Source organism: Oncorhynchus keta, chromosome 13, assembly GCF_023373465.1.
Source record: "Oncorhynchus keta strain PuntledgeMale-10-30-2019 chromosome 13, Oket_V2, whole genome shotgun sequence".
In the NCBI taxonomy this organism is placed as follows: domain Eukaryota; kingdom Metazoa; phylum Chordata; class Actinopteri; order Salmoniformes; family Salmonidae; genus Oncorhynchus; species Oncorhynchus keta.
Window position 1 is genome coordinate 23,103,957 of NC_068433.1, and position 21,868 is coordinate 23,125,824.

Here is a 21,868-nt window from a genome sequence, read left to right on the forward strand (position 1 = left end):
CTCCCTCTCCTCTCGTCAACCCGCCTGTGCTTGCCGTCCTCTCCTCTCCTCTCCAGTCCTCTCCTCTCCTCACCAGTCCTCTCCTCTCCTCCCCTCCCTTTCCTCTCGTCAACCCGCCTGTGCATGCGTCCTCTCCTCTCCTCTCCTCTCCTCTCCTCTCCTCTCCTCTCCTCTCCTCTCCTCTCCTCTCCTCTCTCTCTCTCTCTCTCTCTCTCTTCCTCTCTCTCTCTCTCTCTACCTCTCCAGCTCTGCAGTCCCTCTGCTCCACAGTGCTGCTCACTGGAGATACAGGAGGGAGTAGGCACTCAAGGCCAAACTCCAGGCCTCGTTCAACACACACACACCGCTGGCACACGCCTCTGTCCCAGTAGAACACACACTCACAAGTATGTTCAAACAAGTGCCGTACACACAAACACACGTTTGCACACACACTCACACCAGGAATCCACTAAGAGGGAAAGTGTTTGTTCATTTGCCCTATTTTTGTATTTCTTCATTAATCACACAAACGAGTCCACCATTCTTTCATCAGTTCACCATGGCACACCCACCATTTTGTCACCAAGCGTTTCAATAGGATTAAATGTCACACTGTGTTCTTTCTGTGTTCGCCAAACCCAGTTCTCTTCCCCTGTGGGTCCAGCCCACACTCACTCTGTCCTACTATGTGTACTGGAGGGGTTTATCTGGTCCCTGTCCCTGCTGATTCTCTCTACTCTCTCCCGCTCTCTCTCTCTCTCTCTCTACTCTCTCCCCCTCTCTCTCCCTCTCTCCCTCTCTACTCTTCCCCTCTCTCTCTCTCTCTCTACTCTCTCCCCCTCTCTCTCTCTCTCTCTACTCTCTCCCCCTCTCTACTCTCTCTCTCTCTCTCTACTCTCTCTCTCTACTCTCTCCCTCTCTCTACTCTCTCCCTCTCTCTCTCTACTCTCTCCCCCTCTCTATCTACTCTCTCCCCCTCTCTACATCTCTCTCTCTCTACTCTCTCTCTCCCCCTCTCTCTACTCTCTCCCTACTCTCTCTCTCCCTCCCTCTCTCTACTCTCTCCCCCTCTCTCTACTCTCTCTCTCCCTCCCTCTCTCTACTCTCTCCCCCTCTCTCTCTACTCTCTACTCTCCCCCTCTCTCTCTCTCTCTCTCTCTCTCTACTCTCCCCTCTCTCTCTCTCTCTCTCTCTCTCTCTACTCCCCCCCCCTCTCTCTACTCTCTTACTCTCTCTCTCTCTACTCTCCCCCTCTCTACTCTCTCCCTCTCTCTCTCTACTCTCTCCCTCTCTCTCTCTACTCCTCCCTCTCTCTCTCTCCCTCTCTCTCTCTCTACTCTCTCCCCCTTCTCTCTCTCTACTCTCTCCCCCTTTCTCTACTCTTTCCCTCTCGCTCTCTACTCTTTCCCCCTCTCTCTCCCTCTCTCTCTACTCTCTCTCTCTTACTCTACTCTCTCCCCCTCTCTCTCTCTACTCTCTCTCTCTCTCCCTCTCTGTCTCCCTTCACTCTCTCTCTCTCCCTCTCTCTCTCTCCCTTCACTCTCTCTTCCTGCTATCTCTCTCTCCCTTCTCTCTCTTTCTCCCTCCCTTCACTCTCTCTTCCTGCTATCTCTCTCTCTCTCCCTTCTCTCTCTCTCTCTCTCTCTCTCTCTCTCTCTCTCTCTCACTCTCTCTCTCTCTTACTCTACTCTCTCCCCCTCTCTCTCTCTCTACTCTCTCTCCCTCTCTGTCTCCCTTCACTCTCTCTCTCTCCCTCTCTTCCTGCTATCTCTCTCTCCCTCCCTTCACTCTCTCTCCCTCCCTTCACTCTCTCTTCCTGCTATCTCTCTCTCTCTCCCTTCTCTCTCTCTCTCTCCCTTCTCCTTTTTACCTATTTTTCTCCCCAATTTCATGTTATCCAATTGGAAGTTACAGTCTTGTCTCATCTCTGCAACTCCATTACAGACTCAGGAGAGGTGAATGTCGAGAGCCGTGCGTCCTCCGAAACACAACCCAACCAAGCCACACGGCTTCTTTACACAATGCCCACTTAACCCGGAAGCCAGCCGCACCACTGTGTCAGAGAAACACCGTACACCTAGCGACCTGGTCATAGTGCACAGCGCCAGGCCCTCCACAGGAGTCGCTAGTGCGGGATGGGACAAGGACATCCCTGCAGGCCAAACCTTCCCCTAACCCGGACGACACTGGGCCAGTTGTGCGCCTCTCCGTGTGTCTCCCGGTCGCGGCCGGCTCGCGACAGAGCCTGGACTCGAACCAGGATCTCTAGTGGCACAGCAGCGCCTTAGACCACTGCGCCACTCTTTTGTTTTTATCAGTCAGGATGTGCAGTTCAGTTCTCTCCATCCCATCTGCTGTTTGTTTATTTTCTCTCCCTCCTCTTTTTCTGTCCCTCCCTCCCTTTACGAAGTGAAGAATCAGCCCAGAGGACATGTGGCAGTTTGCTCTGCTGTCTGTGTTTGTGTTTGTGTGACAGGTTTGATGATGGTGGTGTGTGGTTAAGTGGGGCTGCTGTGTGTCTCTCTCTCTGTCTCCCATATCAAGAGTGTTGAACCAGATGGTTGTGTACAGGGGTTTGGTGAATGAGTCACATATGGCAGAGTAGATAAATGGGGCTGCGTTTTCAAACTCAAAAGTAGACAGCCCTCAGCCCTAAACCCTCAGCCCTTGAATGCCGTCTCACATCGTCACGTCCGAGTGTACCTTAAATGTCTCTTGCCCAAGCGAGGGAGAGTGATGATCGGAGAGGCAACGTCCTCGGTGGAAATCTAGTTGAGCTTAAAAACAGCCAACCTAATGCTATGAATGTACCTAGCCAGCTAACGTAGCTATCTGGCACTCCTGTCAGGTAGTTAGCTACAGTAACCTATAGCTGGATAGCTAGTTTTAGCTAATTTAGTCATCTATTCCAATTTAGTCATCCAATTTAGTCATCCATTTCAGAATTCCCCAAAAATATGTTTAGGAATCGAGCTACGTTTTATAAGCTCCTCACTACGAGACTAAAGCCATTTTGCCAACGCTAAAGTCAATGTTGTCTATATATATTTTTTTTAAATTAGCAAGCAAGCTTCATAATTTTGTCTGACATGCCAAAAATGCAGCCGTGTAGATTGAATTTGACACTTCGCGGCCACCAGAGTTTGAGACGTGACTACAGTTTGCATTGAATGGTGGGTCATATTAACCACATAAGTGATCAAAGTTCTTCATTCACTCCCTCGAGTTAAATCGAGAGCCGAGGGGGGCAACGTTTTTGAATTGGGCCTCCACTTAAAATGGCAATCAAACTGCATTCGGTTTCGACGGGGATTTCCCCTTGGGGAAGTGACTAGGGGCGAGGGTAAAATGAATGAGTGTATGAGATTGACGATGACACAGTTTGTGTTGTGATTTGCGTGTGTATGTCTACGTACGTGCATGCGTGTGTGTCTGCCCCACTCTTAACCTTGTCCCCCTCCCTCCTTCCCACTGCCCCTGGGCCCAGATGAGAAGCCTGATGAGAAGTGGATCATTTTTGACGGCCCGGTGGACACTCTGTGGATCGAGAGCATGAACTCTGTCATGGACGACAACAAGGTTCTCACTCTCATCAACGGAGAGAGAATCTCCATGCCAGAACAGGTGACATGCAAGCGCCCACATGCGCGCGCACACACACACACACACACACACACAAACACACAGACACACAGACACGTCTGCATTCAAAATGATATACTACAAATAGTACAGTATATAGTATCATCTTATTTTGTATTGTGTGTGTAGGTGTCTCTGTTGTTTGAGTGTGAGGACCTGTCCCAGGCTTCCCCAGCCACCGTTTCTCGCTGTGGGATGGTCTACAACGACTGCTCAGACCTGGGCTGGAAGCCCTACGTCCAGTCCTGGATGGACAAACGACAGAAGGTAACAGGCTAGCTGCACCACAGGTTTAACCTACTGTATGAAGGTGCCCTGATTATTAACCCTTTATATTCTCTTTCCTCTCTCCTCTCTCTCTCTCTTCCTTGCCCCCGTCGGTCTCCCCCCTCACCTCTCTCCCTCTCCCTCCCTCCTTTCCTTCTGTGTCCTCTCCTTCCCTCTCTCCCCTTTTTGCCTCTTTTGCTTGCACTCTCTCCCCCTTCTTTCTCTTCTCTTCTCTTCCCCTCTCCCCCTCCCCCTCCCTCTCTCCCCCTCCCTCTCCCCCTTCTTTCCCTTCTCTTCCCCTCTCCCCCCTCCCCTCTCTCTCTGCCTCCCTCTCCCCCTTCTTTCTCTTCTCTTCCCCTCCCCCTCTCTCCCCCCTCCCTCTCCCCCTTCTTTCCCTTCTCTTCCCCTCTCCCCCTCTCTCTCTGCCTCCCTCTCCCCCTTCTTTCTCTTCTCTTCCCCTCTCCCCCCTCCCCTCTCTCTCTGCCTCCCTCTCCCCTTCTTTCCCTTCTCTTCCCCTCTCCCCCCTCCCCTCTCTCTCTGCCTCCCTCCATCTCCCTGCAGGTTGAAGTGGACTACCTGAAGCGGTTGTTTGATAGGTACATAGAGAAGACCATAGCGTTCAAGAGGCGCAGCTGTAAGGAGCTGGTGGCCATCACCGATCTCAATGGAGTCTCCTCCCTCTGCCGCCTCTACGACTCACTGGCCACACCCGACAACGGGGTATGTACCATGGCAACCAACAGAAACAGTCTGGCAACACTAACTAATCAATTAATACTGGCAAATTTATCTCCCTTAAGTTGACATGTGAAACAAACTGTTTATCTCACTGCCTCATTGAAGCACGATACACGCAAAACAAATGCTGGGTTAAAAACAACCCAATTTAGGTTATTTAGTACCCAGCACTGGGTAAGTATTGGACAGAACACACCCTTGTGTAACAGTATAACTTTAGACCGTCCCCTCGCCCATACCCGGGCGTGAACCAGGGACCCTCTGCACACATCAACAACAGTCACCCACGAAGCATTGCTACCCATCGCTCCACAAAAGCCGCGGCCCTTGCAGAGCAAGGGGAACTACTACTTCAAGATCTCAGAGCAGGTGACGTCACCGATTGAAACGCTATTTAGCACGTACCACCGCTAACTAAGCTAGCCGTTTCACATCCGTTACACTCGGATATTTTGACTCGACCGAGGCAACTGGGGAGGTCTCAGCCGGCTCATCAGGCTCTCACGCCTCAGCTGGTTCAGGTTTCTGCGCCTCAGTGGAGGAGGCCGGTCCGCTCCGGATCCCCGGGATCGTCCCTTTGATTGGTGTCCTGCGGCTGGAGCCCGAACGTGCCGGGGAGGCGGTACCATCAAGTATGCTCTCTCTCCAGCGCTGTAGGTGACAGGTTTCCCGCACCTCAGCAGAGGTGACCGGTCCGCTCCTGATCCCCGGGATCCTCATTTTGGTCGACGTCCTGCGACTGGAGCCGCGTGTCGGGGAGGGGTACTGTCACATGTGCTCCCTGTCCGGGCTCTAGGTCAGCAGGCTGGTCGTTATGGCGCACACCTGTCACCATCGTTACGAGCACATGCGCTGTAGGTCGCAGGTGCTCCTTCCTGAGCTCCTTCCTTCCATTAGACTCACCTAGGCTCTATCACCTGCTTGACTACCTGCTCTATACAGTTGAAGTCGGAAGTTTACATACACTTAGGTTGGAGTCAATAAAACTTGTTTTTCAACAACTCCACAAATTTCTTGTTAACAAACTATAGTGTTGGCAAGTCGGTTAGGACATCTACATCAAATCAAATCAAATTGTATTTGTCACATACACATGGTTAGCAGATGTTAATGTGAGTGTAGCGAAATGCTTGTGCTTCTAGTTCCGACAATGCAGTAATAACCAACAAGTAATCTAACTAACAATTCCAAAACTACTGTCTTATACACAGTGTAAGGGGATAAAGAATATGTACATAAAGATATATGAATGAGTGATGATACAGAGCGGCATAGGCAATATACAGTAGATGGTATCGAGTACAGTATATACATATGAGATGAGTATGTAAACAAAGTGGCATAGTTAAAGTGGCTAGTGATACATGTATTACATAAAGATGCAGTAGATGATATAGAGTACAGTATATACGTATACATATGAGATGAATAATGTAGGGTATGTAAACATTATATTAGGTAGCATTGTTTAAAGTGGCTAGTGATATATTTTACATCATTTCCCATCAATTCCCATTATTAAAGTGGCTGGAGTTGAGTCAGTGTCAGTGTGTTGGCAGCAGCCACTCAATGTTAGCGGTGGCTGTTTAACAGTCTGATGGCCTTGAGATAGAAGCTGTTTTTCAATCTCTCGGTCCCAGCTTTGATGCACCTGTACTGACCTCGCCTTCTGGATGATAGCGGGGTGAACAGGCAGTGGCTCGGGATGTTGTTGTCCTTGATGATCTTTATGGCCTTCCTGTGACATCGGGTGGTGTAGGTGTCCTGGAGGGCAGGTAGTTTGCCCCCGGTGATGCGTTGTGCAGTCCTCACTACCCTCTGGAAAGCCTTACGGTTGAGGGTGGAGCAGTTGCCTTACCAGGCGGTGATACAGCCCGCCAGGATGCTCTCGATTGTGCATCTGTAGAAGTTTGTGAGTGCTTTTGGTGACAAGCCGAATTTCTTCAGCCTCCTGAGGTTGAATAGGCGCTGCTGCGCCTTCTTCACGACGCTGTCAGTGTGAGTGGACCAATTCAGTTTGTCTGTGATGTGTATGCCGAGGAACTTAAAACTAGCTACCCTCTCCACTACTGTTCCATCGATGTGGATAGGGGGGGTGTTCCCTCTGCTGTTTCCTGAAGTCCACAATCATCTCCTTAGTTTTGTTGACGTTGAGTGTGAGGTTATTTTCCTGACACCACACTCCGAGGGCCCTCACCTCCTCCCTGTAGGCCGTCTCGTCGTTGTTGGTAATCAAGCCTACCACTGTTGTGTCGTCCGCAAACTTGATGATTGTGCATGACTCAAGTAATTTTTTCAACAATTGTTTTCAGACAGATTATTTCACTTATGACTCACTGTATCACAATTCCAGTGGGTCAGAAGTTTACATACACTAAGTTGACTGTGCCTTTAAACAGCTTGGAAAATCCCAGAAAATTATGTCATGGCTTCTGCTTCTGATAGGCTAATTTACATAATTTGAGCCAATTGGAGGTGTACCTGTAGATGTATTTCAAGGCCTACCTTCAAACTCAGTGCCTCTTTGCTTGACATCATGTGGAAATCAAAATCAAAAATAATCTAATCAGCCAAAACCTCAGAAAAAAATTGTAGACCTCAACAAGTCTGGTTCCTCCTTGGGAGCAATTTACAACACCTGAAGGTACCACGTTCATCTGTACAATAGTATGCAACAATAGTATGCAAGTATAAACACCATGGGACCACGCAGCCGTCATACTGCTCAGGAAGGAGACGTGTTCTGTCTCCTAGAGATGAACGTACTTTGGTGCGAAAAGTGCAAATCAATCCCAGAACACCAGCAAAGGACCTTTTGAAGATGCTGGAGGAAACAGGTACAAAAGTATCAATAGTAAAACGAGTCCTATATCGACATAACCTGAAAGACCGCTCAACAAGGAAGATGCCACTGTTCCAGAACCGCCATGAAAAAGCCAGACTACGGTGTGCAACTGCACATGGGGACAAACATTGTACTTTTTGGAGAAATGTCTTCTGGTCTGATGAAACAAAAATAGAATTGTTTGGCCATAATGACCATCGTTATGTTTGGAGGAAAAAGGGGAGGCTTGCAAGCCGAAGAACACATCCCAACCGTGAAGCACGGGGGTGGCAGCATCATGCCTCACAAAATAGATGGCATCATGTGAAGGAAAATGATGTTAATATATTGAAGCAACATCTCAAGACATCAGTTAAAGCTTGGTCGCAAATGGGTCTTCCAAATGGACAATGACCCCAAGCATACTTCCAAAGTTGTGGCAAAATGGCTTAAGGACAACAAAGTCAAGGTATTGGAGAGGCCATCACAAAGCCCTGACCTCAATCCTATAGAACACTTGTGGGCAGAACTGAAAAAGCATGTGCAAGCAAGGAGGCCTACAAACCTGACTCAGTTACACCAGCTCTGTCAGGAGGAATAGGACAAAATGACCAATCCTACCAAATACTAATTGAGTGTATGTAATCTTCTGACCCACTGGGATTATGATGAAAGAAATAAAAGCTGAAATAAATTAAATCATTCTCTCAACTATCATTCTGACATTTCACATTCTTAAAATAATGTGGTAATCATAACTGACCTAAGACAGGGAATTTTTACAAGGGTTAATATGTCAGAAATTGTGAATAACAGAGTTGAAATGTATTTGGCTATGGTGTATTTAAACTTCCAACTTCAACTGTTTATGTCACTCCCTTTGGTTCCTTCCCGAGGCGTATTGTTCCTCTTTCTGTGTCATGTCTGTGTGCTGTTCGTGTTTACTTGTTTTGTATTATGTTCCGTTTATTTATTAAAATACTCACTCCCTGAACATGCTTCCCGACTCTCAGCACACATCGTTACACAAACCATCTCAATTTGGTTGAGGTCGGGGATTGTGGAGGCCAGGTCATCTGATGCAGCACTCCATCACTCTCCTTTTTGGTCAAATAGTCCTTACACAGCCTGGAGGTGTGTTGGGTCATTGTCCTGTTGAAAAACAAATCATAGTCTCACTAAGCGCAGACCAGATGTGATGGCGAATCGCTGCAGAATGCTGTGGTAGCCATGCTGGTTAAGTGTGCCTTGATTTCTAAATAAATCACAGATAGTGTCACCAGCAAAGCACCCCCACACCATCACACCTCCTCCTCCATGCTTCACGGTGGGAACCACACATGCAGAGATCCGTTCACTTCCTCTGCGTCTCACGGCGGTTGGAACCAAAAATCTCAAATTTGGACTCATCAGACCAAAGGACAGATTTTCACCGGTCTAAGTGTCCATTGCTCATGTTTTTTGGGCCAAGCAAGTCTCTTCTTCTCATTGGTGTCCTTTAGTTGTGGTTTATTTGCAGCTGACCATGAAGGCCTGATTCAGACGGTCTCCTCTGAACAGTTGATGTTGAGATGTGTCTGATACTTGAACTGTGTGATGCATTTATTTGGGCTGCAATCTGCGGTGCAGTTATTCTTTTATTGTACATTTTTTATTTACCCCAATTTCATGGTATCGAATTGGTAGTTACGGTCCCATCGCTACAACTCCCGTGCAGGAGAATGCGAAGGTCGAGAGCCGTGCGTCCTCCGCAACACGACCCAGGCAAGAAGCCGCACTGCTTCTTGACACAATGCCCACTTAATCCGGAAGTCAAATAGGTGCCAGTACTCAATTTGGGTGCCGGTACTATTTATATTTAGCTGCCTGAGCTCCACAGTACTTTTGAGCTAATATTCTATGAGGAGCTCAAGCAGGAGAACATTTGAGGTGCCTGTACTGAGCTCCTGCCCAAGTCAAGCACTGCCGCTGGGTCATATCTCAATAACCCAGCATCAATAACCCAGCATCAATGACCCAGCATCAATAACCCAGCATCACTGACCCAGCACCCAGCATCACTGACCCAGTGCCCAGCATCACTGACCCAGCATCAATAACCCAGCATCAATAACCCAGCACCCAGCATCACTGACCCAGCATCAATAACCCAGCATCCAACATCAGTAACCCAGCATCAATAACCCAGCACCCAGCATCAATAACCCAGCATCAATAACCCAGCATCAATTATCCAGCACCAATAACCCAGCACCCAGCATCAATGACCCAGTACCCAGCATCAATATCCCAGCATCAATAACCCAGCACCCAGCATCAATAACCCAGCACCCAGCATCAATAACCCAGCACCCAGCATCAATAACCCAGCATCAATAACCCAACATCGATGACCCAGCACCCAGCATCAATGACCCAGCACCCAGCATCAATAACCCAGCATCAATAACCCAGCACCCCACATCAATAACCCAGCATCAATGACCCAGCACCCAGCATCAATGACCCAGCACCCAGCATCAATTACCAGCAGCATCAATAACCAGCATCAATAACCCAGCACCCCGCATCAATAACCCAGCATCAATAACCCAGCACCCAGCATCAATAACCCAGCATCAATAACCCAACATCGATGACCCAGCACCCAGCATCAATGACCCAGCACCCAGCATCAATTACCCAGCATCAATAACCCAGCATCAATAACCCAGCACCCTGCATCAATAACCCAGCATCAATAACCCAGCACCCCGCATCAATAACCCAGCATCAATGACCCAGCACCCAGCATCAATAACCCAGCAGTTTTGAAAGAGAACAACACAACTGAATGACCCAACACCTGCAACCCAGGAGTTGGGTCAACCAAACGACCCAACATTTTGTAGAGTATGTGTATTCCTTGTATGGTTCAATACAGACTCTCTCTCTCTCTCTCTCTCTCTCTCTCTCTCTCTCTCTCTCTCTCTCTCTCTCTCTCTCTCTCTCTCTCTGTCTATTCCCCCCGTCTCTCTCTCTCTCTGTCTATTCCCCCCCTCTCTCTCTCTCTCTCTCTCCCTCCCTGTCTCTCTCTCTCCCTCCCTGTCTCTCCACCCAGGTGAACCCCTCTGACTCTGACCACTACGGTCGTATGGTTGAGTTGTGGTTCATCTTCAGTCTCATCTGGTCCATCTGTGCCTCGGTCGACGAGGGCGGTCGTAAGACGATCGACAACTTCCTCAGGGAGATGGAGGGTACCTTCCCCAATAAGGTGGGGGCATGAAGACACACACATGCACGAGTGCTCACACACACACACACACACACACACACACACACACACACACACACACACACACACACACACACACACACACACACACACACATACACAGTGCCTGTCACAATGAAAGAAAATCTTCATTTTATTAACATATGTTTCTAACATATTTCTCATCTCATTTCTTCATTTATGTTTTTGTAGTACTGTATTTTATGCACATTTCAAACACATGTTTGAAATCCATTTCTAGGTTTATATTACCATACACTATATTGACTGTATTTATGCACAGATGTTGAATTGTGTCACTGATGTCTTGTTTTTCCATTTGTCCCTTCCAGGACACCATCTATGAGTATTATGTGGACACGAAGAACAAGACCTGGGCCTCCTTTGAGGACAAGCTGCTCAAGGGCTGGCGCTACCCCGCCAAGTGAGTATGTGTGTGTGTCCGTGTGTGTGCGTGTCCGTGTGCGTGTCCGTGTGTGTGTGTGTCCGTGTGTGTGTGCGCGTGCGCGCGCCCTGGTCTGGCTGTGGTATTGTAAAGCGGTGTGTTTGATTTTATTCTGTTGTTTATCTGTCCTCTCTATCTCTTCTCTCAATATCATCCATCCATCTTGTCACCTTACCCAACCTCCGGTCATCTCTTTCCATCCCGTCCTTCCCTCTCTCCCTCCCCCAGTGCTCCGTTCTACAAGATCATGGTTCCCACGGTGGACACGGTGCGTTACAACTTCCTGGTGCGTGCTCTGGTGACGGGGCAGTACCCGGTGTTGATGACGGGTCCGGTGGGCACGGGGAAGACCTCGGTGGCACAGAGTGTTCTGCAGGGACTGGACTCCTCCAAGTGGGCGGTCCTCACTGTCAACATGTCCTCACAGGTGAGACAGGACCGACAAACCTCGAAACAACCTTCCTGGAACCTTCCATCAATCCCCAAACCACCTAGCTGTGACATATCAGTAACTTCACAGTAACCGCCCTGCCAACCTTCATGTAACCTTCCACCAAACCAGCACAACCTTCCACCAACCTCTCAGCTTCCTCCAACCACAGTCTTCTCACGCTAAGTTCTATATAATGGGACATGTTACACTATTTATGCCAAACAAAATGTTCAATGTCTATTATTAAGATTTCACTGTAGATCCTACATTGCACTGTTCATGTGAGGCTTAGATTAAAGCCATAATCTCCAGCTAGAAATACTTTGGACCAGCCGCCACAGCTTCCAGAGGCAGAGTAGGGGGTAATAAACTATGATTAAAGTGAGTGCAGGTGTGTGTGTGTGTGTGTGTGTGTGTGTGTGTGTGTGTGTGTGTGTGTGTGTGTGTGTGTGTGTGTGTGTGTGTGTGTGTGTGTGTGTGTGTGTTGGTTTGCTACACCGGGTTGAACAGCCTTCACTTCAGCTCAGGTTCCTACCATTTCAGAGTACACGGCTCTCACTCACTCGCAAGGCGCTGAAATTAGCTGAGTCACGTACGCCGGGCTGCACGGCCCACCGCCCACCAACCCTGATGCACACACACACACACACACACACACACACACACACACACACACACACACACACACACACACACCCAAACACTCATTACATTACAGGAGGTTGTGTGATGGAAGTCCTCATAAAAGCCGCACCACCATTATCATTATCCATCACATCCAACCATTATCATTATCCATCACATCCAACCATTATCATTAACATCACCTGGATAACTTGGGAAGGGGGGGGGGGGGGTTTGGCGGTAAAGTTGGAGAGAGAGACCATCAACTCTGTGTCCGTCGGTCCATCCATCTACTGTTCACTCTGTGAACCCCTCTGTGAACCCCTCTGTGGCTCGGTCAGTCTTCTGCTGTTCCCTTTTCACTAATGTAAACCTCTTTTACTCTGGCTAATACTTCTCTTCCTGTAGCTACCTTATCCCTTGTACTCTTTATAACCCCTCTCTCTATCGCTTTCTCTCACACACACCCGACCGGCCCCTCTCTCTGTCGCTTTCTCTCACACACACCCGACCGGCCCCTCTCTCTGTCGCTTTCTCTCACACACACCCGACCGGCCCCTCTCTCTGTCGCTTTCTCTCACACACACCCGACCGGCCCCTCTCTCTGTCGCTTTCTCTCACACACCCGACCGGCCCCTCTCTCTGTCGCTTTCTCTCACACACACCCGACCGGCCCCTCTCTCTATCGCTTTCTCTCACACACACCCGACCGGCCCCTCTCTCTATCGCTTTCTCTCACACACACCCGACCGGCCCCTCTCTCTGTCGCTTTCTCTCACACACACCCGACCGGCCCCTCTCTCTGTCGCTTTCTCTCACACACCCGACCGGCCCCTCTCTCTATCGCTTTCTCTCATTACACCCGACCGGCCCCTCTCTCTGTCGCTTTCTCTCACACACACCCGACCGGCCCCTCTCTCTGTCGCTTTCTCTCACACACCCGACCCGGCCCCTCTCTCTGTCGCTTTCTCTCATCACACCCGACCGGCCCCTCTCTCTATCGCTTTCTCTCACACACACCCGACCGGCCCCTCTCTCTATCGCTTTCTCTCACACACACCCGACCGGCCCCTCTCTCTGTCGCTTTCTCTCACACACACCCGACCGGCCCCTCTCTCTGTCGCTTTCTCTCACACACACCCGACCGGCCCCTCTCTCTATCGCTTTCTCTCACACTCACCCGACCGGCCCCTCTCTCTATCGCTTTCTCTCACACACACCCGACCGGCCCCTCTCTCTATCGCTTTCTCTCACACACACCTGACCGGCCCCTCTCTCTGTCGCTTTCTCTCACACACACCCGACCGGCCCCTCTCTCTATCGCTTTCTCTCACACACACCCGACCAGCCCCTCTCTCTATGGCTTTCTCTCATACACCCCTGACCGGCCCCCTCTCTCTATCGCTCTCCTCACACACACCCGACCCGGCCCCTCTCTCTATCGCTCTCTCTCATACACACCCGACCGGCCCCTCTCTCTATCGCTCTCCCTCACACACACCCGACCGGCCCCTCTCTCTATCGCTTTCTCTCACACACACCCGACCGGCCCCTCTCTCTATCGCTTTCTCTCACACACACCCGACCGGCCCCTCTCTCTATCGCTTTCTCTCACACACACCCGACCGGCCCCTCTCTCTATCGCTCTCCCTCACACACACCCGACCGGCCCCTCTCTCTATCGCTCTCTCTCATACACCCCTGACCGGCCCCTCTCTCTATCGCTCTCCCTCACACACACCCGACCGGCCCCTCTCTCTATCGCTCTCTCTCATACACACCCGACCGGCCCCTCTCTCTATCGCTCTCCCTCACACACACCCGACCGGCCCCTCTCTCTATCGCTCTCTCTCATACACACCCGACCGGCCCCTCTCTCTATCGCTCTCTCTCACACACACCCGGCCGGCCCCCTCTCTATGGCTTTCTCTCACACACCCCTGACCGGCCCCTCTCTCTATCGCTCTCCCTCACACACACCCGACCGGCCCCTCTCTCTATCGCTCTCTCTCATACACCCTGACCGGCCCCTCTCTCTATCGCTCTCTCACACACCCGACCGGCCCCTCTCTCTATCGCTCTCTCTCTCATACACACCCGACCGGCCCCTCTCTCTATCGCTCTCCCTCACACACACCTGACCGGCCCCTCTCTCTATCGCTTTCTCTCACACACACACCCGACCGGCCCCTCTCGCTCTCTCTCACTCTCACTCTCTCTATCGCTCTCACTCTCTCTCACACACACACACACACACACACACACACACACACACACACACACACACACACACACACACACACACACACACACACACAGTCCCCCTCTGTCTCCCCATCTAACCAGTCCCCCCACTCCCCTCTGTCTCCACCTGTTCAGACCACGTCCAACAACGTACAGGCCATCATTGAGAGCCGTGTGGAGAAGAGGACTAAAGGTGTGTATGTGCCTGTGGGCGGTAAGCGCATGCTGGCCTTCCTGGACGACCTGAACATGCCGGCCAACGACGACTTTGGCTCCCAGCCTCCGCTGGAGCTGCTCCGCCTCTGGATCGACTACGGCTTCTGGTACGACCGGCAGAAACAGACCCTCAAGTGTGTCAAGGTGAGATGAGGGGGGAGGTACGACAAGCCGTGTGTGTGGGGGACGGACGGACTCGTTATTACTAAGAACTTAGTTCCCTCTCCTTAGGTATCTATTTTTAGGTATTTTGTTTTCGGACAGTTGTGTGTCTGTGTGTTGAATTAATCTTTCGGTTTATGTGTGTGCTGCACGTGTTCATACATTCTATGCAGATGCCTGTGTGAATTTGTTTGTGCTGAATGGGCTGTTTTAACCTGTGTGTGTGTGTGTGTGTGTGTGTGTGTGTGTGTGTGTGTGTGTGTGTGTGTGTGTGTGTGTGTGTGTGTGTGTGTGTGTGTGTGTGTGTGTGTGTGTGTACAGGACATGTTCCTGCTGGCGTCTATGGGTCCACCCGGTGGGGAGGACTCACATCTCAGGCCGCCTGCAGAGCCGCTTCAACCTCATCAACATGACCTTCCCTACTGTCAGTCACACACACACACATAACACACACACACACAAACACATAACCACACACACACACACACATAACCACACACACACACAAACACATAATCACACACACACACACATATAACCACACACACACAACACATAACCACACACACACACAAACACATAACCACACACAACCACATAACCACACACACACACACAACCACATAACCACACACACAACCAACACACACACATAACCACACACACAACCACATAACCACACACACAACCACATAACCACACACACAACCACATAACCACACACACACACACACAACCACATAACCACACACACACACACAACCACATAACCACACACACATAACCACACACACAACCACATAACCACACACACACACACACAACCACATAACCACACACACACACATTTATTCAGCTTCTGCTCAATGCTGCTTTCTCCTCCTCTGCAATCTTTCCCCTCCGTTCCCCTCTCCTTTTCTCTGCTAGTCACCTCCCTCCTTCTTCATCGCCTACATTCCTCACCACCTCTTTTTCTCCTCTTCCCCTCCCTGTCCTCCTCATCTCCTTCTCCTCTTCTCTCCCTGTCCTCCTCATCCCCTCCTCCTCTTCTCTCCCTGTCCTCCTCATCTCCTTCTCCTCTTCTCTCCCTGTCCTCCTCATCCCCTTCTCCTCTTCTCTCCCTGTCCTCCTCATCTCCTTCTCCTCTTCTCTCCCTGTCCTCCTCATCTCCTTCTCCTCTTCTCTCCCTGTCCTCCTCATCCCCTTCTCCTCTTCTCTCCCTGTCCTCCTCATCTCCTTCTCCTCTTCTCTCCCTGTCCTCCTCATCTCCTTCTCCTCTTCTCCCTGTCCTCCTCATCTCCTCTCTTCTCTCACTGTCCTCATCTCCTCTCTCTCTTCTCTCCCTGTCCTCCTCATCCCCTTTCTCTCTTCTCTCCCTGTCCTCCTCATCCCCTCTCTCTCTTCTCTCCCTGTCCTCCTCATCCCCTCTCCTCTTCTCTCCTGTCCTCCTCATCTCCTTCTCCTCTTCTCTCCCTGTCCTCCTCATCTCCTTCTCCTCTTCTCCCTGTCCTCCTCATCTCCTCTCTTCTCTCACTGTCCTCATCTCCTCTCTCTCTTCTCTCCCTGTCCTCCTCATCCCCTCTCTCTCTTCTCTCCCTGTCCTCCTCATCCCCTCTCTCTCTTCTCTCCCTGTCTTCCTCATCCCCTCTCTCTCTTCTCTCCCTGTCCTCCTCATCCCCTCTCTCTCTTATCTCCCTGTCCTCCTCATCCCCTCTCTCTCTTCTCTCCCTGTCCTCCTCATCCCCTCTCTCTCTGCCCTGTGTGTTTCAGGTCAGTCAGTATCACTGCAGAGCCATGTTTCCTGATAATGAGTCTGTTCTTTCTCTGACACGTTATCCTCCATCATCCTCTCTCTCTCTCTCTCTCTCTCTCTCTCTCTCTCTCTCTCTCTCTCTCTCTCTCTCTCTCTCTCTCTCTCTCTCGCTCTCTCACCCCACCCTGTCTCTCTTTCTCTATCTCTTTCTCTTCATCTCAGCAGAATTCCCCTGATTATCCTTATGATGATAATGACAACAAGTAAAATGTGCCACTGCACCCTCATTTAGCAGACAGGCTGGATGGGATGTCTCCTTTTCCTTTCATTTTTCTGTCGGCTTCTCCCTTTTCTCTCTCTCTGACGTCTCTTTTTTGATCACTCCTCCCCCTACCTCCCACCTCACCCCTCTTCTCTCCTCATCTTTCTTTTCAATTATCACTCTTCTTCTGCTCTGAGTTATGTCTCCATCTGATCTGTTCTCACATTCTCCCTCTTTCTCCTCTCGAACCGTCTCTCCTCTGACATGTGTCCTCCTTCACTCCTTTCTCTCATTCTCTCATCTGTTGCATCCTTCCTCTCTCCCCCTGCTCTCTCCATCCTCTTCCTCTATCCTCTCCCCTGCTCTCTCCATCCTCTTCCTCTATCCTCTCCCCTGCTCTCTCCATCCTCTTCCTCTATCCTCTCCCCTGCTCTCTCCATCCTCTTCCTCTATCCTCTCCCCTGCTCTCTCCATCCTCTTCCTCTATCCTCTCCCCTGCTCTCTCCATCCTCTCCTCTATCCTCTCCCCTGCTCTCTCCATCCTCTTCCTCTCCTCTCCCCTGCTCTCTCCATCCTCTTCCTCTCCTCTCCCCTGCTCTCTCCATCCTCTTCCTCCTCTCCATCCTCTCCCTGCTCTCTCCATCCTCTTCCTCTATCCTCTCCCCTGCTCTCTCCATCCTCTTCCTCTCTCCTCTCCCCTGCTCTCTCCATCCTCTTCCTCTATCCTCTCCCCTGCTCTCTCCATCCTCTTCCTCTATCCTCTCCCCTGCTCTCTCCATCCTCTTCCTCTCCTCTCCCCTGCTCTCTCCATCCTCTTCCTCTATCCTCTCCCCTGCTCTCTCCATCCTCTTCCTCTATCCTCTCCCCTGCTCTCTCCATCCTCTTCCCCTCCTCTCCCCTGCTCTCTCCATCCTCTTCCTCTCCTCTCCCCTGCTCTCTCCATCCTCTTCCTCTATCCTCTCCCCTGCTCTCTCCATCCTCTTCCTCTATCCTCTCCCCTGCTCTCTCCATCTTCCTCTATCCTCTCCCCTGCTCTCTCCATCCTCTTCCTCTCCTCTCCCCTGCTCTCTCCATCCTCTTCCTCTCCTCTCCCCTGCTCTCTCCATCCTCTTCCTCTATCCTCTCCCCTGCTCTCTCCATCCTCTTCCTCTATCCTCTCCCCTGCTCTCTCCATCCTCTTCCTCTATCCTCTCCCCTGCTCTCTCCATCCTCTTCCTCTATCCTCTCCCCTGCTCTCTCCATCCTCTTCCTCTATCCTCTCCCCTGCTCTCTCCATCCATCCTCTTTCCTCTCCCCTGCTCTCTCCATCCTCTTCCTCTATCCTCTCCCCTGCTCTCTCCATCCTCTTCCTCTCCTCTCCCCTGCTCTCTCCATCCTCTTCCTCTATCCTCTCCCCCTGCTCTCTCCATCTATCCTCTCCCCTGCTTCTCCATCCTCTTCCTCTATCTCTCCCCTGCTCTCTCCATCCTCTTCCCCTGCTCTCTCCATCCTCTTCCTCTCCCTCCCCTGCTCTCTCCATCCTCTTCCTCTATCCTCTCCCCTGCTCTCTCCATCCTCTTCCTCTATCCTCTCCCCTGCTCTCTCCATCCTCTTCCTCTCCTCTCTCCCTGCTCTATCTCTCTCCATCCTCTTCCTCCTCTCCCCTGCTCTCTCCATCCTCTTCCTCTATCCTCTCCCCTGCTCTCTCCATCCTCCTCCATCCTCTTCCTCTCCTATCCCTCCCCTGCTCCTCTCCTCTTCCTCTATCCTCTTCCTCTCTCCCCTGCTCTCTCCATCCTCTTCCTCTTCCCCCTCTCCATCCTCTTCCTCTATCCTCTCCCCTGCTCTCTCCATCTTCTTCCTCTATCCTCTCTCCATCCTTCCTCTATCCTCTCCATCCTCTTCCTCTATCCTCTCCCCTGCTCTCTCCATCCTCTTCCTCTATCCTCTCTCCCTGCTCTCCTCTCTTCCATCTCTCTCCATCCTCTTCCTCTCCTTCCTCTATCCTCTCCCCTGCTCTCTCCATCCTCTTCCTCTATCCTCTCCTGCTCTCTCCATCCTCTTCCTATCTATCCCCCTCTCTCCCCTGCTCTCCATCCTCTCCTCTATCCTCTCCTCCTGCTCTCTCCATCCTCTTCCTCTATCCTCTCTCCCATCCATCTTCTTCCTCCTCCCTGCTCTCTCCATCTCTTCTTCCTCTATGCTCTCTCTCCATCTTCTTCCTCTCTCTCTCCATCCTCTTCCTCTATCCTCTCCCTGCTCTCTCCATCTTCTTCCTCTATCCTCTCTCCATCCTCTTCCTCTTCCTCTATCCTCTCCCCTCTCTCTCCATCCTCTACCTCTATCCTCTCTCCATCCTCTTCCTCTATCCTCTTCCCTCTCCCCTGCTCTCTCCATCTTCTTCCTCTATCCTCTCCCTCTCTCCATCTTCTTCCTCTATCCTCTCCCCCTCTCTCCATCCTCTTCCTCTATCCTCTCCCCTGCATCCTCTTCCATCCTCTTCTTCCTCTATCCTCTCTCCATCCTCTTCCTCTATCCTCTCTCCATCTTCTTCCTCTATCCTCTCTCCATCTTCTTCCTCTATCCTCTCTCCATCCTCTTCCTCTATCCTCTCCCCTGCTCTCTCCATCTTCTTCCTCTATCCTCTCTCCATCTTCTTCCTCTATCCTCTCTCCATCCTCTTCCTCTATCCTCTCTCTTTCCTCTACCTCTATCCTCTCCCCTGCCTCTCTTATCAATTTTCACACTTTCTCTCTCTCAACTCGGTCAGGTGTACATGTTTTCTCCTCTTTCACTCCTCTCCCCCTCTCCAAGAGTCTCAGATCAAGCACATCTACGTCACTATGATCACTCAGAAGCTCTTGTGCTCTCCCTTCCTCTCCTCCTGCACCCCCGCTCTCCTCTTTCATCCCTCCCTCCCTCACCTCCCCCTTCCTCTCCTCCTGCACCCCCGCTCTCCTCTTTCATCCCTCCTTCCTTCCCTCCCTCACCTCACCTCTCCTCTCCTCTCTCTCCAGGAGTCTCAGATTAAGCGTATCTATGGTACTATGATCAACCAGAAGCTGCAGGAGTTTGAGGAGGAGGTGAAGCCTATAGGTTCTGTCCTGACTCAGGCCACCTTGGAGCTCTACTACTCTACCGTCGCCCGCTTCCTGCCCACACCCGCCAAGATACACTACCTCTTCAACCTCAGAGACATCTCCAGGGTAGGCGCTACACACACACACACACGCCATGACATACATACACACACACACACACGCGCGCGCGACTCTCACTCAATCTCTCTTAATCCTGGTGTTCAGTGTCTGGGGTTTAGGCATAGATTAACAGTGGACTTGTGTTTCTGTGCGTCAATAAGCTGTCGTCTCCTCCTCGTCAAGGTGTTCCAGGGTTTACTGCGAGCTCACAGAGACTTCCACGACACCAAGCAGAGCATCACCAGACTGTGGATACACGAGTGCTTCAGGTATACTGCTCTCTATCCCTCGTTATACACTGGCTGGTTCCAGCCCTGAATGCTGATTGGCGGTCAGTCATGGTATACAACGGGTTTGACAAAACAGTTATTTTTACTGCTCTACTTACTTTGGTAACCAGTTATAAAATAGTAATAAGGCACCTCAGAGGTTTGTGGTAAATGGCCAAATATACCAGGGCTAAGGGCTGTATCCAGGCACTCCGCGTTGTGTCGTGCCTAAGAACAGCCCTTAGCCGCGGTGTATTGGCCGTATACCACACCCCCTCGGGGCAGCTTAAATATATTATAATAAGACATAGGATAAGAGAAGCATTCATTGTACCCAAGGAGACAATAGTCTCTACCACTACAGTATATACTGTGTACATTCTGTCTGCCTGGGGTGACATGCAGCACGGACTCCTCCGGTCTCCTCTCTCCCCATCCCCAGGGTGTTCTCAGACCGTCTGGTGGACCAGAGTGACACAGAGGCCTTCGTAGGGCTGCTGGCTGAGAAACTAGGCTCTCTGTTTGAACTCACCTACCACAGCATCTGCCCCAACAAACAACCACCCATATTCGGTACTAACAAACGCTCACTCGCGGTATCACACACACACAGACACACACACAGACACACACACACATACACACACATACAGGGGACTGGGAGGATGGGATGGATTGTTCTTTAACTAGTCTGAGTGATGAATGGATGTGTGTGTACATTGACAAGGGGACTGGATGAAGGATCGATTTAGGTATTGATTAATGAGTGGTTTGTAATTAGTAGACTGGTTGGTTGGTTGATTGATTACAACAGCTCTGTCTCCCGAGAGTTGTTCACAGACGTCTTGTATGTCAATATAACTACGTGCGTGTGTTTGCGCGTGTGTGTGTCTCTCTCTCTCAGGGGACTTCCTGAAGGAGCACCGTGTGTATGAGGATCTAGTGGACTTGAAGACGTTGAAGGGTTTCATGGAGTCTCAGCTGGAGGACTACAACCTGACCCCTGGAGTGGTAGCCATGTCCCTGGTGCTGTTCAGGGACGCCATAGAACACGGTGAGTAGTAGGACAGATCGATCGTCTATGATGATAATCATAGTCAGTGTAGCCAGTATAGTCAGTATAGTACGTATGAATACTGCGTTCAATTCTGCGTTCTTACATCAGCTGATACATCATGCTGTACAGAAACAGCCTAAAACCCCAAACAGCAAGCAATGCAGGTGTAGAAGCACGGTGGCTAGGAAAAAAATCCCTTGAATGGCCAGAACCTAGGAAGAAACCTAGAGAGGAACCAGGCTCTGAAGGGTGGCCAGTCCTCTTCTGGCTGTGCCGGGTGGAGATTATAACAGAACATGGCCAAGATGTTCAAATGTTCATAGATGCCCAGCAGGGTCAAATAATAATAATCACAGTGGTTGTAGAGGGTACAACAGGTCAGCACCTCAGAAGTAAATGTCAGTTGGCTTTTCATAGATGATCATTGAGAGTATCTCTACCGCTCCTGCTGTCTCTAGAGAGTTGAAAACAGCAGGTCTGGGACAGGTAGCACTTCC

At 50.7% G+C, this 21,868-nt stretch overlaps 1 protein-coding gene across 1 annotated transcript in view; it reads left to right on the plus strand.

Moving 5' to 3' along the window:
- Positions 1-21,868, plus strand: part of dnah2 (dynein, axonemal, heavy chain 2) — a 244,930-nt gene that overhangs the window by 162,640 nt on the left and 60,422 nt on the right. Inside the window, 13 exon segments of the mRNA XM_052459726.1 lie at positions 3,470-3,606; positions 3,754-3,891; positions 4,453-4,611; positions 10,554-10,706; positions 11,060-11,151; positions 11,401-11,599; positions 14,609-14,833; positions 15,173-15,207; positions 15,209-15,275; positions 19,863-20,051; positions 20,229-20,314; positions 20,757-20,887; positions 21,219-21,368. Coding sequence (XP_052315686.1) covers positions 3,470-3,606; positions 3,754-3,891; positions 4,453-4,611; positions 10,554-10,706; positions 11,060-11,151; positions 11,401-11,599; positions 14,609-14,833; positions 15,173-15,207; positions 15,209-15,275; positions 19,863-20,051; positions 20,229-20,314; positions 20,757-20,887; positions 21,219-21,368 — 1,761 coding nt within the window.